Here is a 20,906-nt window from a genome sequence, read left to right as displayed (position 1 = left end):
GCTCCTCTTATAACGCTCCAGTACTGATATAACCTCCGGAGATGACTTGTTCCTGACAGCAGCAGCCGCTGCACATTTAAAGGGGTATTCCCATCTCAGCAGGATATCCCCTATTCAGATTACAGGGGAAAGCTTGCTAATCAGTGGGGTCTGACCTCTGACTGCAAGGACCCCCGGCAATCCCAAGATCCAAGCCCCAAAGCATCCTGAAGTTCTGGCAGTGGAGACCCCACGTGTCCTCCCCCCCCCCCCCTTCATTTCAATAGCACCAGAGATAAGTGAGCGCTTGAGCTCTGCCATCTCCAGCCGTCCTACCAAAATGAATGGCGAAGAAACGCGGAAGTACGGCCTCCGCTGCCCGACCTTCATGGGTGCATTCTCCAGACTGGCGGATGTCCTAGTGGTCGGACCCCCTTCCCCTCCCCAGCAAGTTATACTCTATACTGTGACTAGGGAACAACGAGGCAAGATGGAATAAAGCTTGAACTACTCGGCCCTGTTGATCCCTGATACAAGCCCCGCTCCCGGTCAGTGATCTCATTATATGCAGACGGTACAGCCGGCAGGGTTGTTGTTTTATCATTGATGACAATAGTCCATAACAAAACCCAGATGATCTGAGGCTCTCAGTGACGACAGTGATGGCAGCTGCTGCGAACAACCATACAGGCGGCACAGATATGGACAATGCAATCAACTAACACTATGCTGACAGAAGTATGTGCCCCCCCAGCGATGTGCGGTCAGGTGATGTGTAGCATCAGGTATGAAGGAGAAGATCACACAGGAGACCCCAGTACAGAAACCATCAGATGCCCCCAGGTGGAGAGCTGACAACGGGGTCTCGTGGGGGGGGGGGGGGGGGGGGGGCGTCACCAGGTGTAGAGCTGACAACGGGGTCTGGTGGGGGGATGTCACCAGGTGTAGAGCCGACAACGGGGTCTGGGGGGGGGGGGGGGGGGCGTCACCAGGTGTAGAGCCGACAACAGGGTCTGGTAGGGGGATGTCACCAGCTGTAGAGCTGACAACGGGGTCTGCTGGTGGGGGGATGTCACCAACCAATCAGTATGGACATCGCAACTTCTGGACCTTCCAGAGTCCACTGTTGGCCATGTTATTGGGGGATGGAAGCCATCCGGTGTGCCCCGTGCTGTCACATTCAGGGAAACCTCGTAAAACGGACAGAACGTGGAGAACGAAGCCTTGTAGTAGCTGTGTAGACATCACACACACCATCTCCCGTCGCTCAGGGGGTCTCACAGGACATTGGGACATCCATTAGTACCAGAACCATCCGTAGGGTCGGCCTGTTAAGGGTTACCATGGATGAGCGGCTGCACACATCACAGCAGTGACTGCACAGCGGCGCCTGCGATGGGGCTTAGAGCGACGGACTGTAAGTGAGTGGAAGCAAGTGTTGTGGATGGCTGACTCACAGTACAACATCTTCCGATCGGATGGCGGCACTTGGGTGTGGTGGTTGCCTGGAGAGCGGTTTCTACATGACAGCATCGCCCCAACAGTGAGGTTTGGAGGAGGTTCTGTTATGGTGGGGGGTGTTAGGGCCATTGGTTATAGTGAAGTCTATCCTCACTGACAATGGGTACAGAGACATCCCGGACAATGTGGCATCACCTCCCCTGTGGTAATACCCTGGTTCAGCTCTGTGTCTCCACCAACACGACGAGCGCCATGTCATGCGGCACACAGTGTGGGGAGCAGAATGTCATTGGCCGCCCAAATTCCGGATCTCAATCCATAGAGCAGCTTTGGGACGAGCTAGAACGCCGTATCCGTATACAACCAGCACTCCCATCATCCCCCCCCCATCACTATCTGAAGCTCCTGGAGGAATGGAGGCAAATCTCTGCACACATCTATGGGGATCTGGTGGGAAGCAGCTGCGGAGGGCAAAGCCAGCCAACACCGGGGGAAAATGGGAATATCTGTGTCCCAATACTTCTGTCAGCATAATGTCGCCCGTTCTGGAGTGATAATACAAGGATGAACGAGGCGCCCGACAACATAATGGGGCAATAGGTGAAAATAAAGAATAAGACTTCAGATTTGTGCATAAAGTCACATGAAGACGTCCCATCATCACTAAGACTATAAAAGGGTTGTGATTCATAAGAGTCAAGGAAATCGGAGACCGTCACAGAGCTGGAGTGAAACGCGCAGTGCCGCCATTCAACATACACTGTGCTAGTGCGGGCTCTGCTGACACCATGTGGAAGACTTGTGTTACTGCAGGCACACTTGTGAGTTACTTTCCTGTAGAGTTTATAATGCCAGTATAAAGGACGTCGCGGTGCGGACTGCAGGCTGCAAACAGTCCCCAGGAATAAAAGTCTCATTAGCAGCGAGGAGTGAATCACGAGTGTTCCATCGGGGAGTAAAAGCGTAAAGGCTTTGGTGCAGAAATGCCCAGTTCTCTTGAATCAGTCTTTAATGTACCGTAAGAAGCAGAACTGAAGTATTGTAATGGCCGCTGCCGTATCCAGAGGCCGTCCATCTATATGAAGGTGGAGTCCATGGCGCTGCCAGGGCGGTGAGCAGAAGCCGACCATCTATATGAAGGTTGAGTCCATGGCGCTGCCGGGGCGGTGAGCAGAGGCCACCCGTCTATATGAAGGTGGAGTCCATGGCGCTGCCGGGGCGGTGAGCAGAGGCCGGCCGTCTATATGAAGGTGGAGTCCATGGCGCTGCCAGGGCGGTGAGCAGAGGCCGGCCGTCTATATGAAGGTGGAGTCCATGGCGCTGCCGGGGCGGTGAGCAGAGGCCGGCCGTCTATATGAAGGTGGAGTCCATGGCGCTGCCGGGGCGGTGAGCAGAGGCCGGCCGTCTATATGAAGGTGGAGTCCATGGCGCTGCCCTCCTGGTGATTTCGGGCCCGGGCCTCAAACAGCTGTTTGATTAGAGCCGACTTCTCCTGCTCCAGCTGGGTGATGCGGTCGCTCTTGTCAGACACTTCCTGGGAACGGCAAAAAGGAGACAGCGATGTGCGGTTACCAACGGGTCGCCACAAGCCAACGGTTACATTACAATAATCCGGCATATATTTGTGACCGGGATGGAAAAGCTCAGAATATCCGATAACATCAGACGTCTGGGCTCAAACATCGAGATATACTGTATATACCAATGATGGCGAACCTTCTAGAGACCGAGCGCCCAAACTGCAACCCAATACCCACTTATTTATCGCAAAGTGCCAACATGTCAGGGGGCGGGGCTGATCACGACGTATGATTTTACCCCCATCATTCTAAAAAGGACAGGGACCCTTCAAAATAGACAGGGTGCAGATTTTGACTGCTTTTTGGGGGGGGGGGGGAAATACTGCAGAATGTCCTCAGCGGGAATTACTGTGGCAAATTCTGCAGTATTTTTGCATCCAAAAAGCTGTAAAAATCTGCCCCCCGTCTATTTTGAAACAGCCCTATTTCTGTCAACATACCTCAGCAGTTATAGTGACCCCCTTCAGCGACCGCAGTGGTAATAGTGAATCCCCCCTACAAGTAATAGTGACTCCACCCCCCATCATACACACAGTGGCGCCAGCGTTAACAGCGGCACCCGGTATCAGAGAGACACCCCTCATCTACTGGCTCGTGTCGGCCTCATCATGTATGTAGTATACTCGCATTAGAAATATTGTTGCTTTACTACTGTAAATCGGGTTTGAAGCGGCTGCCACTAGGGGTCTCCCTTCCAACTTCTCTGCAATCCACTCTCTGTTGTTAGGCATAGAGCTTCTGTAGTATTAAGGACATATGGACGTTTCTGTAGCAACAGAAGGAGGGGCTATCCTCACAGACAGACCTGCAGACATTGTGGTTCGGATCTCCGCCGCCTCCGACGCTCCTGCTGTTACGGCCCATTGACACGGAATGATTTGTCTACATCTACTACAAGACAATGTGATCTTTATGTATTTTGGGGTGCTGAAGCCAAAATTCACATCCATTTCCTCCAGTCAGGTCTGGTTTTAGCTGTTAAACTGCTCCAGTAAAAACGTAACGTGATCCGTCCCAATAAATCACTTTAATATACGTCACTTATCAAAATTGTGCAGATCAATAAATAGTGACGTATTGTGATCATTAACAGGATTTCATGAGATAAATATCTGTATCACCTTTTTCAGTAATATTGAGTATATCTGTATATTGTATACTTTTGTAATATATATATTATATTCACAGCTAATAGGAATCCGAATTGGCTGTTTGATAACATGATTATACAAACTCTATACACTGCATCGCCTCCTTTAGCATTGCGGTTTATTGAGTCCAGCAGTTTAGGTGTTAATGTTCAGCTGTTTTTCTCATTGCACGTATACTTCCTATAAGAGGGAAGCACTTTTAGCACCCAGTTAGGTGATCACGGCTGTTTAAGGGCGGAAACCGGTCCTCTGGCTGTATTTTAATGTGGACATGTAATGACGCGGATTAAATAAAGAGCAGCAGGTCCTTCTTATCAGACATCGGCTTCATGGTCTTCTTTTCAAGAAGAGAATATTCATGCTGCATATGGTGAGTAAACCCAACATAATGTGTACATACAGACACAGTGGACCACCACCAGGAGAGGCAGAGACTGGAGAGCATTATCAGTGGCTGCAGATCTGTCGGCCTGCAGTGCAGAGTAGCCACCTATGAAGATAGTAACAAGGGGAGGGGCTAAGGAAACATCCCTGTGTCCTGGCTACTACAGAAGATCTGTACCTAACAGTGAGACTGCAGAGAAGCTGGAAGGGAGACCCCTAGTGGCAGCCACTTCATATGTGATTTACAGTACTAATGTAACATTGCTAATGCAAGTAGGTTCCAAAAATGACGACACTGACAAGATAGATGAACAGGAGTTGCCTGAAATGTTAGTCCGCCTCTAGCTGGATATTCCCATCTTGGTTAAACAAGGCCACAATGGGAAGTTCTCTCTTTAAGACGTGTCTGGAACCAGCAGGACAGGCCGCGCTAGTTTCCCTGACTCCTATAGAAGCAAAGGAAACAGCAGGTCACGGAAATGGCGCAACTCGCTGTGCTGTCACCAATCACGTTCAGCTGGACTGCGGGCGGCGGAGGTGGGAGACGCATCTATCAGGCTCCTATATCCTATGGAGAGGTCATGAATGTCCGAGATACTAATGTTGCTTCGGTACAACACTTTAGGCATTTTAGTAATTAACCCGATTAACCCTTTCCAATCCACTGTCTGACCTCTGAAGACATTATGATTTAAGGCGGTACAGCTCCGATGTTGGAAGACGTCCGTTGTGTATATTGCCAGCCTCTCTGCGGTCGGAGCCTATCCAACGTGTCACCTCATGCAATACTGGCTTTAGCCAGCAGATAGCGCCATTGTATAACGGCACAAAAAGAGTAAGCCCCCTAGGAAAATCAGGATACAAATTGGATTGGAAAGGGTTAAGGCTAGCGTACAATTGCAAAAATCTTACCTTTCATCATGAGGACAGCGCCCCCCCAGCAATACTGTCCCTCTGCACGTCCATCTGATGCAGCCTTGCCCTACAGACACAGCAGTGGTAATGCTACATCCCTCGGCTGTGGAAGACGGCCATGTGCCGGGAGAGCCTGGAGCCATCATGTACCGACAGCCCCTTACAGCGACGCATCACCAGGGCATATGAAGGATGAGCGCCACTGTGTCCAGAGGGAAAGACCACAGGAGCAACGGTGCATGCCCAGCCACCAGAGCAGCAACCTGCCACCCTTAGGAGGAAAGCGGACATCTTTGCAGCAAGGCATTGGCTTTAATTCTGGTTAGTTCCCAAAATGCCTTCGGTACCATTTCCTACATAAGTACTTTTAATTACGGTGGTTTTCACACCAAGCATTTTTGGCACTGGTGACGAGTCTACATCTGTTGGACATACTTCAGACCGAAAAGGTGACCAAGTACCAGAAGTACTGCCAGTGGCGGGAAGCACCGGACCTGGAGCTCCAGCCTCGTCCGCAGGTGCCGGATGATGGCCAGCATTATCACCAGGATGATTCCAACTCTCGTTACCAGGAACCTCCACCTTGTGAGACGCTACAGCTATTGTACAACCCCAATTCCAAAAAGTTTGGGAGCTGTGTAAAATGTAAGTCCATGTAAAGAAATAAAGGATGCGATGATTTGGATATCTCATCTAACCGCATTTTCTTCACAGTAGAACATAAGAGGGAGAGGAGACATTGTTCTCAGTAAGAGAAACCAAGTCATCTTGTAGGTATGAGAGCTTTTAATGGCTACAAACATACATGAGGTTACAGCGAGCTTTCCAACCTCTCAGGGTTCTTCCTCAGGCATAAGGAAATAGATCTAAGAGACATAATTAATATAATTAAGGCCACAATGGGAAGTTCTCTCTTTAAGAAGTGGTTGGAACCAGCAGAGCAGACGGTGCCACGGTTTCCCTGACACCCATACAAGCAAATACACAGAGTGTGATTAATCTGCACTTAAATACAGAACAGGATGAGCAGCGAAATAAAGTCACTGATAAAGATGGAGGTTTTAAGGTCTCTGAATTAGTGTTAGAGGGTCACCAGGCCAGCAGTGTTATCTGTGCTATAGATGTCTCATACTTCCCAGTCACACATGAAGCCTCGAAAAATGTAGGCCACAGTTGAAAATGTCAAAAGTTGTTATAAACTTGTACTCCCAAATTCTTCTATGGCTTTGCGATTTGAAATTGCCTTTTAATATGGTAACCTTCATCTCTCCTATGTCATGTCCATGACTAGAACAATGCTCGGCCGCAGGTAATTCTGTCTTTCTCTCTTTAATCGTGTGGCGATGAGATCTCATTCTCGCTTTCAGTTTTTGTTCTGTTTCCCCAACATAAAGACCCCCAACAGGATATTTACTGCAGCGGATCAGGTACACAACATCAGACGTGGAACATGTGAATGTCCCGGGATCTTATAGTCCTGCGGTGTGTTGGGGTTATGTATCCTGTCGGCGGTCCGTACATGTCAGCAGGTCTTACAGCTCCTTACATTACAGGGATCTTATAGTCCTGCTGTGTGTTGGGGTTATGTATCCTGTTCGCGGTCCGTACATGTCAGCAGATCTTACAGTTCCTCACATTACAGAGATAAGCTCCTTTTTGTGTGTCGGAGGACAATGCACTCCTGATGATAAAGTTCCTCAGGCTTGGAGGTTGCCTGTAACACAGAAGTGGAGGGTCCGGGAATATGGTGGTCAGACAGTCATCCTTGTGTAGGTATGGTGGAGTTTCTTTGTGGTTTTCCTTAGTACCTCCAGCTGTGGATTGTAGGTCACTACTAGAGGTATACGATTGTTCCTTTCCTCTCTGTGTATTGGAGTAGTTGATTTCTGGGTATCCTGGGGGCTCTGGTGATTTCTGGGTATCCTGGGGGCTCTGGTGATTTCTGGGTATCCTGGGGGCTCTGGCGATTCCTGGGTATCCTGGGGGCTCTGGCGATTCCTGGGTATCCTGGGGGCTCTGGTAATTTGGTCATCAGTTGAGGTGGGATAGTCGCCCCGATTTAAAAATGTCCTTTTAAGATGGTACAAATGTTCCTCTGTTTGTTGGGTTGGAGCAGATCCGGGTATACCTGATGGCCTGGCTGTAGGTATGTGGGCCGATCAATCGGTTTCCGGTATAGGGATGTCTGTATTGAGTAGTTTGAGATTTTATGCTGATGTCCAAAAAGTTGATTTCTGTATACGAGTAGCATAAGGTCAGGTTTATGTGGTGGGAAGGGGAACGGGGTTTGGGTAGTAAGCCAATGGATTTCTGTAGCAAGAGGCCAGAAAGTTACTCCACTTTTTCATGAACCTGTTGGCATACTGCAGTGCCATTTTAATGCCCGGAGGTTCCAGCGAGTTGTAGGAATATCACTTTGCCAAAGGAGAAATAATTGTGTGTGAGGATGAACCTTGTGAGTTGCAACACGGATTCAGAGGTGACTCCAAAAGGCCCCAAGGTGAGCCAGTCCATCTTCATGTGGGGTGTTGGAATATAAGGACTACACATCCATGGAGGCCAGGATGGCGCCATCGGGGAGGGGGGCTATGGTTGACCGTTTGCTCAGTAGATTCGTGGTGTTCTGCAAGTAGCGGTTTGTGTTTCTCACCAGTGGTTTGAGGATGCCTTCCACCCATCCTGAGATTCCTTTAGTGAGAGTTCCCACGCCGGAGATAAATTGGCCTCCCTGGGTTGCCAGCTTGGTAGAGTGTTCCAACCTCTGGGTTCTCCAGTATCAAGTCCAGAAGTTTCATGGAGCCCCCAGACAGGTTTCTGATAACCCTTCTCAATTCCCGGCCACCTGCAGTCTAGACCTTCCACCATATACTGCATCCATCACAGCACCATGGCTTCACAGTAGAGTCTGAGGTGAACCGTCCGCCTGCAGTCCAGACCTTACACCATAAACTACATCCATCACAACAGCATGGCTTCACAGGAGAGCAGAAGCCAATTAGCCCTTTTGGAGAAAAAATTCCTTCCCGACTCCCTAATGGCAATCAGACTGTTCCCTGGATCAACCCCTAATAGTTCCTACCTGCCTGTATACCCGGATTAACAATTAACCTAAGATTTATATCCTATAATATCCTTCGCCTCCAGAAAGCCATCAAGTCCCCTTTTAAACTCCTCTATGGATTTTGCCATCACGACTACCTCCGGCAGAGAGTTCCACAGTCTCACTGCTCTTACAGAAAAGAATCCCTTTCTATGTTGGTGATGAAACCTGCTTCCCTCTAATCGTAACGGATGTCCTCTTGTTACCGTCACAGTCCTGGGTGTAAACAGATCATGGCAGAGATCCTTGTATTGTCCCCTCATGTACTTATACATGGTTATTTGGTCGCCCCTTAGCCGTCTTTTTTCCGGGGTGAATAATCCCAGTTTTGGTGCCTCTCTGGGTATTCCAGTCCCGTCATTCCATGTATTAGTTTAGTTGCCCTTCTTTGTACCCCTCCAGCACTGTAACATCTTTCCTGAGCACCGGTGACCAGAACTGTATACAGTAATCCATGTGAGGCCTGACAAGTGCCTTATATAGTGGGAGGATAATGTTCTCATCCCTCGCCCCTATACCTTTTAATGCACCCCAAGACTTTATTTGCCTTTGCAGCAGCTGACTGGCATTGGTTACTCCAGTTTAGTCTACTATCCACTAGTACCCCCAGGTCCTTTTCCATATCACTTTTTCCTAGTGGTACCCCATTAAGTGAATATTGGTGACATCCGTTTCTCCTGCCCATGTGCATAGTCTTCCACTTTTCAATATTGAACTTCATTTGCCATTTTTCTGGCCAAGCCCCCGGCTTATCTAGGTCTATTTGTAGCGGGGTGAAGCAGCCGCCTGCAGTCCAGACCTTCCACCATATACTACATCCATTACAACAGCATGGCTTCACAGGAGAAGAGTCCGGGGTGAACCGGCCGCCTGCAGTTCAGACCTTCCATCATATACTACATCCACCACAACAGCTTCACAGGTGAAGAGTCCGGGGTGAACCAGCCGTCTGCAGGCCAGACCTTCCACCACATACTACATCCATCACAACAGTTTCACAGAAGAAGAGTCCAGGGTAAACAGACCGCCTGCAGTCCAGACCTTCCACCACATACTGCATCCATCACAACAGCATGGTTTCACAGGAGAAGAGTCCGGGGTGAACCGGCCGCCTGAAGTCCGGACCTTCCACCATATACTGCATCCATCACAACAGCTTCACAGGAGAAGAGTCCGGGGTGAACCGGCCGCCTGAAGTCCGGACCTTCCACCATATACTGCATCCATCACAACAGCATGGCTTCCAGGAGAAGAGTCCAGGGTGAACCAGCCGCCTGCAGTCCAGACCTTCCACCATATACTACATCCATCGAAACAGCTTCACAGGAGAAGAGTCCAGGGTGAACCAGCTGCCTACAGTCCAGACCTTCCACCATATACTACATCCATCAAAACAGCATGGCTTCACAGGAGAAGAGTCCGGGGTGAACCAGCTGCCTACAGTCCAGACCTTCCACCATATACTACATCCATCAAAACAGCATGGCTTCACAGGAGAAGAGTCCGGGGTGAACCGTCCGCCTGCAGTCCAGACCTTCCATCATATACTACATCCATCAAAACAGCATGGCTTCACAGGAGAAGAGTCCGGGGTGAACCGTCCACCTGCAGTCCAGACCTTCCATCATATACTACATCCATCACAACAGCTTCACAGGAGAAGAGTCTGGGGTGAACCGGCTGCCTACAGTCCAGACCTTCCACCATATACTACATCCATCAAAACAGCATGGCTTCACAGGAGAAGAGTCCGGGGTCAACCGGCCGCCTGCAGTCCAGACCTTCCATCATATACTACATCCATTACAACAGCATGGCTTCACAGGAGAAGAGTCCGGGGTGAACCGGCCGCCTGTAGTCCAGACCTTCCACCACATACTACATCCACCACAACAGCATGGCTTCACAGGAGAAGAGTCCGGGGTGAACCGTCCGCCTGCAGTGCAGACCTTCCACCATACACTGCATCCATCACAACAGCTTCACAGGAGAAGAGTCCGGGGTGAGACGGCCGCCTGCAGTCCAGACCTTCCATCATATACTACATCCATTACAACAGCATGGCTTTACAGACGACCCAAATCCAACAAAGACGACCCAGAACTGCAGAGTAGCAAGAATCCTCCATCAGACAAGGGGACAACATTCCTCTCCCCAAACTCCAGCAGTTGGTCTCGTCACCGCCCAGAAGAGGGGGCGCTATACAACGATAAACATATATGTTGTGTTCCACTGGGAATAAACTACAGCTAGAGGAGATCCACAAGTCACGGCATTCTTCTTTTTCTGTACATTTTACAAAGTGTCCCAACCTTTTTAGAATTGGAGCGATAAAAGTAAAACTCCCAGCATGCCGCAGGTACACGCACCTTTGTGAGTAGACGGTTCTGTTCCTTCAGCATAGTCACAGCTTGCTGCTGTCCAGGTACGGGCGGCGCAGCAGCCGCAGAGGTGGAGGGTGAGGAGTGCGGGGCAGCCTGACGAGGATACAGAAGTAGATTATACACTGACCTCTAGATGGCAGCACACATCAGTAATTACTGCAGAAGTCTACCCCCCCCCCCCCCCTTCACCAGAGCCGACAACCCAACAGTCCTCCGGGTGTGACCCACCATAAGAGTGCTCCTAGATCTTCACCCAGCCGTTCCAGAAGGAGACAACATCTGAATAGAATTCAACATGGCGGCTCCTGGAGTAGTATCTAATCTTAACCCCTTCAGAACCAAGGACCAAGCCGTTTCTGTTTTAACGACCAGGCCAAATTTTGGAAATCTGATGGGTCACTTTAACAGGATAACTCTGAAGGCTTCACATATCCAAGTAATCCTGACATTGTACTTTATTTAGGTGGTAAAAGTAGACAGATACAATTTGTGTAGATTAAAAACGCCAAAATTGAGGAAAATTTTTGAGATTAGCAGATTTTCTGTTCTCTCAACTTCTGCATGACAAGTATGTATAAACAGAATGTATTACTTCCAGATGTACATTTCCACTATATTTTGGAAGCACATTTGAAAAACTTTGCACATTTCTGAACAATCTGTTCTCCTTATCGCCTCTGATCTCACACTGGCAGCAGTGAGAAGAGACCCTGACCGGGAAAGTTTATACACTACAAACTTTACCAGCCAGTGCTGTGATTGGCTGTTAGTGATGACGTCATCGGAACCTGAATCAGTCAGTTCCCGATGACAGCACCCAACAGGCTGTTAGTAACAACCCACTTCAGGCGGTTTACCCGCTGGGCCACGATCGCCAGCAGAGTGGTTGACAAAATTTATGTAAGTCATGATAACTACTAGCTCCGCCTACAAGAAGCATCACGCACAATACGTGGCTTCTGTTCTTTATAGTCCCACCTTGCACGGAGTCATCAGCTCGTTCAGACATCTATTCACATCTTGTAGTTTGGGGAGCAGCGGGTGGAGGAGCGTTGTCTGGCCCTCGCTGAAGGGGTCCTGGAAGATGGAGAGTTTAGGTGTATTGTGGACACAGAAGAGCGCCCCCGAGAGGTCTCTCTGACACCTACCGGTTGGCTAAGGTTCCGCTGCTGCTCCTGCACATTATGGATGTGCTGTAGGTACCAGTCCCGCGCCCGCTCCACCAACTCCAGGCCCTGCAGCAGGAGATCCTTCTCATGTTCTCGCTCCTTCATCTTCTTCAGCTGCAGATAAAACACAGATCAGTCATCAGCAGAGAAGGCATCCCGTTGTCCCCGGTCCTGCTGCGGGACCCCGTGTGGTCACCGACTGTACGAGTCCTGCAGGGGGACAAGTGCCACCTGCCGAAAAACTGAGGAACCATTCTGAGGACTGCAATACTTCAAAGTACTGCGGCACAGCCTAAATAGCCGACCCTGCAGCTCTCCGACAACCCTGCTCCTCTTAACCCCTCAATGACGCCGCCTTACCCCTCCCCCACTCCCCCATCTTATGTTTGTTTTTTTTCTCCCCACTTTCAAAAAAATTCTGGTATTTATCTATAGTCGCTGCCGTCTGAGGGACGTTGTACAAATACTTTTTTACTCTTTTTCTTTAGCCCACATATGGGACTTACCGACATGTGATTGCTGGATGGCTTATACCATACACTGCAGTACCTCAGTATTACACCATATGGTATTATAGGCAGAGATACACGACAGCCCTGGAGGCCGTGGGCTGCCATGACAACTGAACGGCACCCTGTAATCTCTCGGGGTGAAGTGGGGGTCTGTCCAGCACCGTTTGGTTCCAGCAAAAGCCAGATCTGGCGCCTCCGTTTTCTCCCCTTGTCCAGGACTTAACTAAAACCCCCGGCGGCAGAGTTCGCTTCGCCTCTCTGAGCTCGAGTCCTTTCTGGCCCGCCATTCTGTCCAGCGCAAATGCTGAAAAGGGAGCGGTAACCTTTCCAGGTGAGACCACCCTGACCCCCATGTGACCAACGGATACGGCTCTGTCCATTATCGGGGATGGAGGCCTGAGTGGGAGGTGCACAGACCGCAGCGCCGGCAGGCTACGTGGGGGTCCTTATTAGACCCCGGTTCCCATGACGATCCATTGTCACCCTGGGACGACATCGGGGGAGGGGAGATATAAACGACTCATTGGCGCAAGAACAGAAGCTCTGCATGAGCATAAAACAAAAGTGGGCCATGATGTACCGCCGTCGCCGCGGCCTCCCCTCCCGGCGGAGCTCATTCGTGCGAGGAACAGATTTCGGACTCCGTGACCCGACGCCTCCGTCTCACCTGCTGCTCATTTTCCTGAATCCCCCAAATCCAAAGGGAGGACGGCGTGCCAGGAACTAGTGATGTGCACCAGCGACTCCGACACACGGAAAAAACACGGCTCCCGGGGTTCATCTTGGCAGCGTATCCTGCTGGAAGATGGCCGACTCGTCAACAGCACATTAACCCCTTGTGAGGCACCTCGTTGAGGGGTTAAATGCCCCAATCCTGGATGCCCCTCGCGATACGATTGCAGGAGTGGAGGTTGCTGTCCGGGTGTCATGGCAGCCTGAGGACTTCAGAGGGGCGGCCATGTTCATTTCCCTATTTAAGACCTGCCTGTGGTTTATCTTTTATAAGCAGCCCATTAAAATGCAGCATAATGCAATACCATAGTATTGCACTATACAGTGTAAGCAATCAGACCATCGCAAGTTCGTGTCCCCTATGGGGACTTAATATTTTTATAAAAAAAATAAAAATATATATTAAAGGGGTTGTCCCGCGCCGAAACGGGATTTTTTTTTTTTTTTTTTTTAACCCCCCCCCCCCCCCCCCATTCGGCGCGAGACAACCCCGATGCAGGGGTTAAAAAAACAACCCGCACAGCGCTTACCTGAATCCCGGCGGTCCGGCGTCTTCATACTTACCTGCTGAAGATGGCCGCCGGGATCCTCTGTCTCCGTGGACCGCAGGGCTTCTGTGCGGTCCATTGCCGATTCCAGCCTCCTGATTGGCTGGAATCGGCACGTGACGGGGCGGAGCTACACGGAGCCGGCATTCTACACGAGCGGCCCCATAGAAGACTGCAGAAGACCCGGACTGCGCAAGCGCGGCTAATTTGGCCATCGGAGGGCGAAAATTAGTCGGCTCCATGGGAACGAGGACGCCAGCAACGGAGCAGGTAAGTATAAAACTTTTTATAACTTCTGTATGGCTCATAATTAATGCACAATGTACATTACAAAGTGCATTAATATGGCCATACAGAAGTGTATAGACCCACTTGCTGCCGCGGGACAACCCCTTTAAGTTACATGAAAAAATAAATAAATAAATAAATAAAAAGCCATCAAAAAGTTGCACGTCACAAAAACAGGCTCTCCCACAACCCCATTAAAGAAAAAAATGGGTCAAAATAGGGCGGCAGGAAGCAATGTATTTATTTATTTATTTTTTAAGAAAGGTGCTTTATTTTTTTATTATAGATTTTAAAAACAGCCTTTATAGACCTGGTACCGCTGCCCTCCCCCACCGCAGGAGAAACAACCCCCAAAAATAGTTTGTGTTCCCCCCCCCCCCACTGTATTAGAGGACTTAAAGGGGTTGTCCCGCGAAAGCAAGTGGGGTTATACACTTCTGTATGGCCATATTAATGCACTTTGTAATATACATTGTGCATTAATTATGAGCCATACAGAAGTTATTCACTTACCTGCTCCGTTGCTGGCGTCCCCGTCTCCATGGTGCCGTCTAACTTCAGCGTCTAATCGCCCGATTAGACGCGCTTGCGCAGTCCGGTCTTCTCCGTGTTGAATGGGGCCGCTCGTGCCAGAGAGCGGCTCCTCGTAGCTCCGCCCCGTCACGTGTGCCGATTCCAGCCAATCAGGAGGCTGGAATCGGCAATGGACCGCACAGAAGACCTGCGGTCCACCGAGGGTGAAGATCCCGGCGGCCATCTTTGCAAGGTAGGTAAGAAGTCACCGGAGCGCGGGGATTCGGGTAAGTACTACCCGTTTGTTGTTTTTTTTTAAACCCCTGCATCGGGTTTGTCTCGCGTCGAACGGGGGGCTATTGAAAAAAAAAAACAAAAAAAAACCCTGTTTCGGCGCGGGACAACCCCTTTAAAAAATTTTATGATATGTTAGATGTAACCAATGAAAACTACAAGAAGCCTCATGCAGCGCCGTCACAGAGTAATGGGGAATACCGGAACTGCAGAATGACCCTCGGTCATGAAAGGGTTAAGGCCTCATGTCCACTAGGAGATTCTCCATGCAGAATCCCGCAGCGGCTCCCTCGTTTCCTGCAGACATGAGGCCTGAAAATGGATTTCTCTTACCTGTCCGGACGCTGCGGATCTTCTTTCCACAGCCCACGCCGTGCCCCCCTTGTTATTTTGAACTCCTGCTCTCCCCCGCGCCGGAGAGCAGAAATTCAGCTGCGGGTGTGCCGCGGATACAGACGGCTTCCATGGAAGCCTATGGGAGACCCGCAGAGAATGGAGCATGCTGCGGGTGATTTCCCGCACATGTGATCCGCGCAGCAGGGAAAAAGGACATCTGCAGGTATTTACTTACCTGCGGGTGTCCAATGCATCCCTATGGCTGCGGATCACGCGTGTGCGACACCCGCGCCGATTTTTTTAATTATAATTGCCCAGTGGCCATGAGGCCTCAGGGTCCCATGACTCGCGGTCATCCTGCATCGCCCCCCCAGACCCCTCTCTATGGTGCCGCTTACCAAGGTGTAGTCCACTCCGTTAGTGATGGTGTGCCGCCGATGCTCGCCGCGGCTGTGCTGGTGCCGGCACTGGTCCGCCAGGCCCTGACTCGTCGATTCACTGTGAGATCGGCACATGGGCTTCACTTCTCCTGCTGGGGACACAAACGACGTGTGAGCGACCTCAAAAAAACGGACATCACATTACCGCGACCCCTTCTAGATACAACAGGGAGGTCAGCGGCCAGACCAGCGCTTATCTCCCCGTTCGGTCATGTACGGAAAAGTAAGAAATTCCTAAGTGGAGTGAAATGGAAAGAAGATGCAATTCCCCCGTACGGCGTTAGACCGCCGGCACACGGGCGGATATTTGGTGCGGAATCCGTGGTCAGCGTACACATCAAATACCCCCCGCTACTTCCTAGGGAGATCTGCCGCTCCCTACACACGAGCTCTTGGAGGGGAAAAAATTTTTTTTTTATTAGATACGGGCGACAGAACACTCACATCCATTGACTTCACTGGGGGCCGTTCGCACGGAATTAGTTTTACCGCGGATCTTCAGCGCGGACGGCGATCGCGCATTTCACAGTTAAAATACAGTATACAGTGTATACTGTAATACCTCAGTACTGCGTTGTACTGGCTGCTGACAGGCCGCACCTTGATAGGTGATGAGCCATAGCAGCCCGATCGCCGTTACCCCCAATGATACCAACAACGACCCCCAGGAAGCAACTGTGCGCACCCACCGCGCCATTTACTTCTATGGGGCAGGCGGGACTCGCTGCACTTGGCGATCTCCCTCCATCCCATTGAAGTAAACGCGGCGGTCTCGCATCTACACATTCGGGGGGGTGCGCCATTCTTGTGGTCGTAGGGGACCCCCAGCGATCAGACTCTTATCTCCTATTTTGTGCAGAGGGTATAAATGGCGTGAAGGCTTAGTTCGCACGCAGCGGAAAACCTGCAAACACGCCATGACTCACGGATTAGGAGGTTTTGTAGCTTGTGACCGTATCCAAACGGGATTAACCCTTTCATGGCTGCATAATTAAAATGTCTGCAACTTCACAAATCAAGATTTCTGCTTGCTGTCAGTGAATAGAAAGTTACAAAAAGTAAAACCACCACCGCACATTCAGGGGTCTTAAGGCCCTTTTACACGGAACAATCATTGTTCCAACAAGCGAAAACGGGCGATAATTGTTCCGTGTAAACGCAGCCAGCGATCAAACAACAGACGCCAAATCGTCCGCCTGCCCTCATTTTCTGCAGGCCTATAAACCATCGGTGACGCGTTCGCTAATCGCTCCGTCGTTCTCGCTTATACAGCGAATGCGAGCGTGCCAACGGCGTATCCGCTGCATCAACACTCTGACGACAAATCAGCAGGTTCACAGCGCAGATCGCATTCTGCAGCGTTTTCACGGACCAAAACACCACATATTCCTGCGCCGTTTTTTTCCGCACGTGTGAATATCGCAGGGCGAGCGCCTCAAGATTTTGCGTCTAAAAAAAAAAAACAAAAACACTTTGGCGCGTTCAGTGTATATATATATATGCTGTTAACTGTGGAGACGTCTGCGTGACGCTGGAGGGCCGAGCGGGGGAGGGGGCGACTTCTCACCGTCACATGGAAGCGATTATCCTCAGTAATCGCACTTTCGCATTCCCAGCTAGCAGAGCAGCGAGGCGATTAGCGCCCATCCCCCACAGAACACGATACATGTGGAGCCGTACACGCGTGTGCGCAGATACCCCGGGCCGCCCGGGAACTGAGAAACACAAGTCTTGGAGAACAAAAAGCGATCGTTCTGCGCCAAACTAGAAGACTGGCAGGTTCAGGGTGCGTTCACACGGATCGGAAACGCTGCCGCTATCCACATCAAAAACACGGTGAAGTCTGCGCCGTTACGGATTCAGCCGCGATTCTAACCTGCAACGCGGCTCCTCTCACCGCATACCAAGACCGCGGCCCTCACGGGCGACCGCTAGGCGATGGTGTGCGCCGCGCGCTCCGTATTATGAGGCGAGAGGAGCGCCAACGCCGAGTCACAAACAAAGCTGAGGAGTCAGGGCAGCAGTGCAGTCCAAGGGGGCCGCATGACTCCACCTCACCTCGACGCCAACATGGCAGCGCAGCCGAGTGGAGCGTCCAGTAATGAGGCCGCTGGGGGAAAGTAGTGACGACCGCGCTGCGCCGGGTGCCGATAGTCCGGCCTGGTCTCCACTGGGCCCAGTAACGGGCATCACTGCGGGACGCGCCCCCACATCTTCCTGCTGGTAACCGGCCCTAGCGGACGGGGTCCAGAAGACAATCCCCCATCGACCGCTATCCCACTCACCTCCGTGCCTTCCTGCCTCTCAGTGGCCAAGAGGCTAAAATTGGGCGCGGATCCACCGCTGCAGACGAGTCACACCCGCAGCGGCGGCGCAGAATTAGATGAGGAAACTATGCAGATTTGGCGCAGAGGGGAGAAAAAAATAAATAAAAATACCCGCAGTATTTCCACTGCCCCCCCCCCCCCCCCGCCGCGCTCGCATCAGCAGGGGAGGGTCCTTTCGGAGCTTCTGCGCATTCATGAAAATTCGGGATGAAGACGCGCTGCGCCATTGCATCTGGGAAAATGCTGGACAAAACCAGACGCCATCGGGCCGGCGCCCACGGCACGGAAATCTCGCGGAACGTCTGCAGCGGGACCGCATGGAAAGGCCGCTCCAGAACCTGCGCCATTTGTGACGGCTTGTCAGCCTGTATTGCGCTGCGGGAATTTATCCCCATAGAAAGAACCGTCCGCAGCGGAGACGGCGATACGAGCGACATTACGCAGATTTGAAGTTCGCGCCGCGTGTCGGTTTCCGCGCGCCTCGTCTGCAGCGCCTGAAGGAGATTCAGCTCTCCCCACTTCGCTGCCTAGTCTCACGCCGACGCAGCTCCGCCCACAGTGACCCCGGCCTTACGGTCAACGGCGCCTGTGCGGTTTTGGCGGGGAAGGGGGGGTGAAATACCAGCGTTTCCGGCAGGTCATATTTTGCGCCAATTATTTCCTCCGGGACGCTGAAAAAAGTGATTTTTTTGTTTTTGACTAAAACAACAAGTAGTTTTCACGCCAGAGCCGCGCACCGCGATACGGTTTTCTCACAAGACGCGGCGCACTAAAGGCAGATTTGCACGTTTCCGGACGCAATATCAGTCCGAGTTTCTCTGTTTGATGTTGCGCCCCTTCGTCTTCACGCCAGCGCGATACCCGCCTGCGAACCCACGATCTGCGATGCCATTTGTTAGCGCCTATACAGGACGAGCGATGTCAGCCATGACGGGCCGCGCCACGGGATTTCTCTCGCCGACACAGTCTCATCGCACGCATTAAACGCACCAACGACAACGAGGGGTTCGCGTCCTGAAATCCTCGCAATGCAAAGAAGTAAGCGCGCCCGTGTAGATGCGGCAGGCGACCCGTTCACCCTGCGGACTCCACGATCCGGCTCCCATAATGGGACCCCAGAGCTGTGCACGAGCCCCGCGGAGGGATACATTGTAACAACTGCTCTACAACCCGCTCCCATTCACTGACAGCAAGCAGCGCTCCTGTCACTCCCGACCCCCCTGGAGGCCCCTCCCCCGGGTTACCTGGCTCCGCCTTCCTACCGCCGTTGCGTACCCCCAGCGGTTGGGGTTTGTACCCCGCAGGAACCCGCGGCGCCCCCTGCTGGAGGTTCTCCCTATTCTGGGCGTTCAGCATGGAGCTCCGGAGCCCCACAACAAACCGGTCGAAGGTGAGGAAGCCGTCGTGGGGCGCCACCCTCCGCAGGCACGGCAGCACGGCGGCCGGCAGCTCCCGGGTGTCCCTCCAGCGGCTCTCGATCTCCTGGATGTGCACGAAGCCGCGCCGCTCGTCGTCCAGGATGTCGAACAGGGTGCGCAGGCTGCGGAGGAAGGCGCGGGGGAGCCCCTGAGTGCTGCCCGCCGGCTCCATCACCCCAACACCGGGAGAAGCGCACCGGACCGCGGCCAGCCAAGACTGAGCAGCCCCGGGCGTGCCGGGACAGACGGAGCCTCCTGCTCACCGCTGGTTGGTCGGAACACACCTCAGCTAGGCGCTGATTGGTCAACACTCACCTCAGCTCGGCGCTGATTGGTCAGGACGCGGCGGACGCTCAGTTTGATTTTAGAATAGAAAAGTTCTAATACAATCCAGAGCCGAGAGCAGCGGGGAGAGGAGGGGAGAGCAGAGCCGAGAACAGCGGGGAGAGGAGGGGAGAGCAGAGCCGAGAACAGCGGGGAGAGGAGGGGAGAGCAGAGCCGAGAACAGCGGGGAGAGCAGAGCCGAGAACAGCGGGAGAGCAGAGCCGAGAACAGCGGAGAGAGGAGGGGAGAGCAGAGCCGAGAACAGCGGGGAGAGGAGGGGAGAGCAGAGCCGAGAACAGCGGGGAGAGGAGGGGAGAGCAGAGCCGAGAACAGCGGGGAGAGCAGAGCCGAGAACAGCGGGAGAGCAGAGCCGAGAACAGCGGAGAGAGGAGGGGAGAGCAGAGCCGAGAACAGCGGGGAGAGGAGGGGAGTCCAGAGCCGAGAACACCGAGGGGAGGAGGAGGGTACAGAGCCGAGAACAGCGGGGAGAGGAGGAGAGAGCAGAGCCGAGAGCAGCGGGGAGAGGAGGAGAGAGCAGAGCCGAGAGCAGCGGGGAGAGGAGGAGAGAGCAGAGCGGAGAGCAGCGGGGAGAGGAGGGGAGAGCAGAGCCGAGAGCAGCGGGGAGAGGAGGAGAGAGCAGAGCGGAGAGCAGCGGGGAGAGGAGGGGAGAGCAGAGCCGAGAGCAGCGGGGAGAGGAGGAGAGAGCAGAGCCGAGAGCAGCGGGGAGAGGAGGGGAGAGCAGAGCCGAGAGCAGCGGGGAGAGGAGGGGAGAGCAGAGCCGAGAGCAGCGGGGAGAGGAGGGGAGAGCAGAGCCGAGAGCAGCGGGGAGAGGAGGAGAGAGCAGAGCGGAGAGCAGCGGGGAGAGGAGGGGAGAGCAGAGCCGAGAGCAGCGGGGAGAGGAGAGAGCAGAGCCGAGAGCAGCGGGGAGAGGAGGGGAGAGCAGAGCCGAGAGCAGCGGGGAGAGGAGGAGAGAGCAGAGCCGAGAACAGCGGGGAGAGGAGGGGAGAGCAGAGCCGAGAACAGCGGGAGAGGAGGAGAGAGCAGAGCCGAG

General features: G+C 52.4%; 1 protein-coding gene across 2 annotated transcripts; it reads right to left on the bottom strand.

Moving 5' to 3' along the window:
* Nucleotides 1–974: 974 nt before the first annotated feature.
* SAPCD2 (suppressor APC domain containing 2) lies at nucleotides 975–19,759 on the bottom strand. 2 transcript variants are annotated; one of them, XM_066580128.1, is made up of 6 exons: nucleotides 19,358–19,759; nucleotides 15,745–15,878; nucleotides 12,103–12,237; nucleotides 11,933–12,031; nucleotides 10,940–11,047; nucleotides 975–2,974 (listed from the first exon to the last, which is right to left on the bottom strand). In XM_066580128.1, exons 1-6 carry the CDS (start codon nucleotides 19,701–19,703, stop codon nucleotides 2,846–2,848), a joined length of 951 nt encoding a protein of 316 aa, XP_066436225.1. In that variant the 5' UTR covers nucleotides 19,704–19,759; the 3' UTR covers nucleotides 975–2,845. The 2 variants fall into 2 exon arrangements, with proteins under 2 accessions (XP_066436225.1, XP_066436226.1); XM_066580129.1 differs by having other exon boundaries at nucleotides 15,745–15,875.
* Between the last annotated feature and the right edge of the window lie 1,147 nt (nucleotides 19,760–20,906).

This window comes from Eleutherodactylus coqui, chromosome 10 (genome assembly GCF_035609145.1).
Source record: "Eleutherodactylus coqui strain aEleCoq1 chromosome 10, aEleCoq1.hap1, whole genome shotgun sequence".
Taxonomy (NCBI): Eukaryota; Metazoa; Chordata; class Amphibia; order Anura; family Eleutherodactylidae; genus Eleutherodactylus; species Eleutherodactylus coqui.
This window is presented reverse-complemented; position numbering and strand designations above follow the sequence as displayed.